The 542-nt window shown below is 32.1% G+C and overlaps 1 protein-coding gene across 1 annotated transcript; it reads left to right on the top strand.

Annotated features, from left to right (window-relative positions):
* Nucleotides 1–450, top strand: LOC113375824. Its single transcript, XM_026615773.1, has one exon. It carries the CDS (start codon nt 1–3, stop codon nt 448–450), a length of 450 nt encoding a protein of 149 aa, XP_026471558.1.
* Nucleotides 451–542: the final 92 nt, after the last annotated feature.

Here is a 542-nt window from a genome sequence, read left to right as displayed (position 1 = left end):
ATGGCCATTAATGGAGCATTAGACCTAATCAGAAAACATAAATTGGAAAAAGTTATAATTTTGTCAGATAGTAAATCTGCTTTACACGCTTTAAATATACCTAAGGATTTTGGCAATCCACTGATTTTCGACAGTATTAGAAAGATAGAAGATTTAATTAAACAGAAGCATAATATCGAATTAATATGGATAAGAGGACATGCGAATATCATCGGAAATGAGATCGCGGATGGGCTGGCCAAAGATGCACATAGCACATCCACGATTGTAAATAATATTCCTGCAGTAGACCTTAAAGAAATTGTTACAAAAAATGGAATGTCTCAATGGCAAAAGGTATTCGATCAAGACGCACGTTTGAAAGGAAGACTTTACCAATCGTGTAACCCGAAGGTATCGAGAAGGACATGGTTTCAAAATATTAAATGGAACAGGAAAGAAATAACTTAATAACTTTATAAAATAATTAATAAAAATAAAAAAAAAAGTCTTTAAGTTTATCAAACATGTTACTCGTCGAGAATTCGTCTTTGTTTGTATTG

This window comes from Ctenocephalides felis, unplaced genomic scaffold (assembly GCF_003426905.1).
Source record: "Ctenocephalides felis isolate EL2017-DRISC unplaced genomic scaffold, ASM342690v1 CF-g0.4_SCAFFOLD_01886, whole genome shotgun sequence".
Lineage (NCBI taxonomy): Eukaryota > Metazoa > Arthropoda > Insecta > Siphonaptera > Pulicidae > Ctenocephalides > Ctenocephalides felis.
This window is presented reverse-complemented; position numbering and strand designations above follow the sequence as displayed.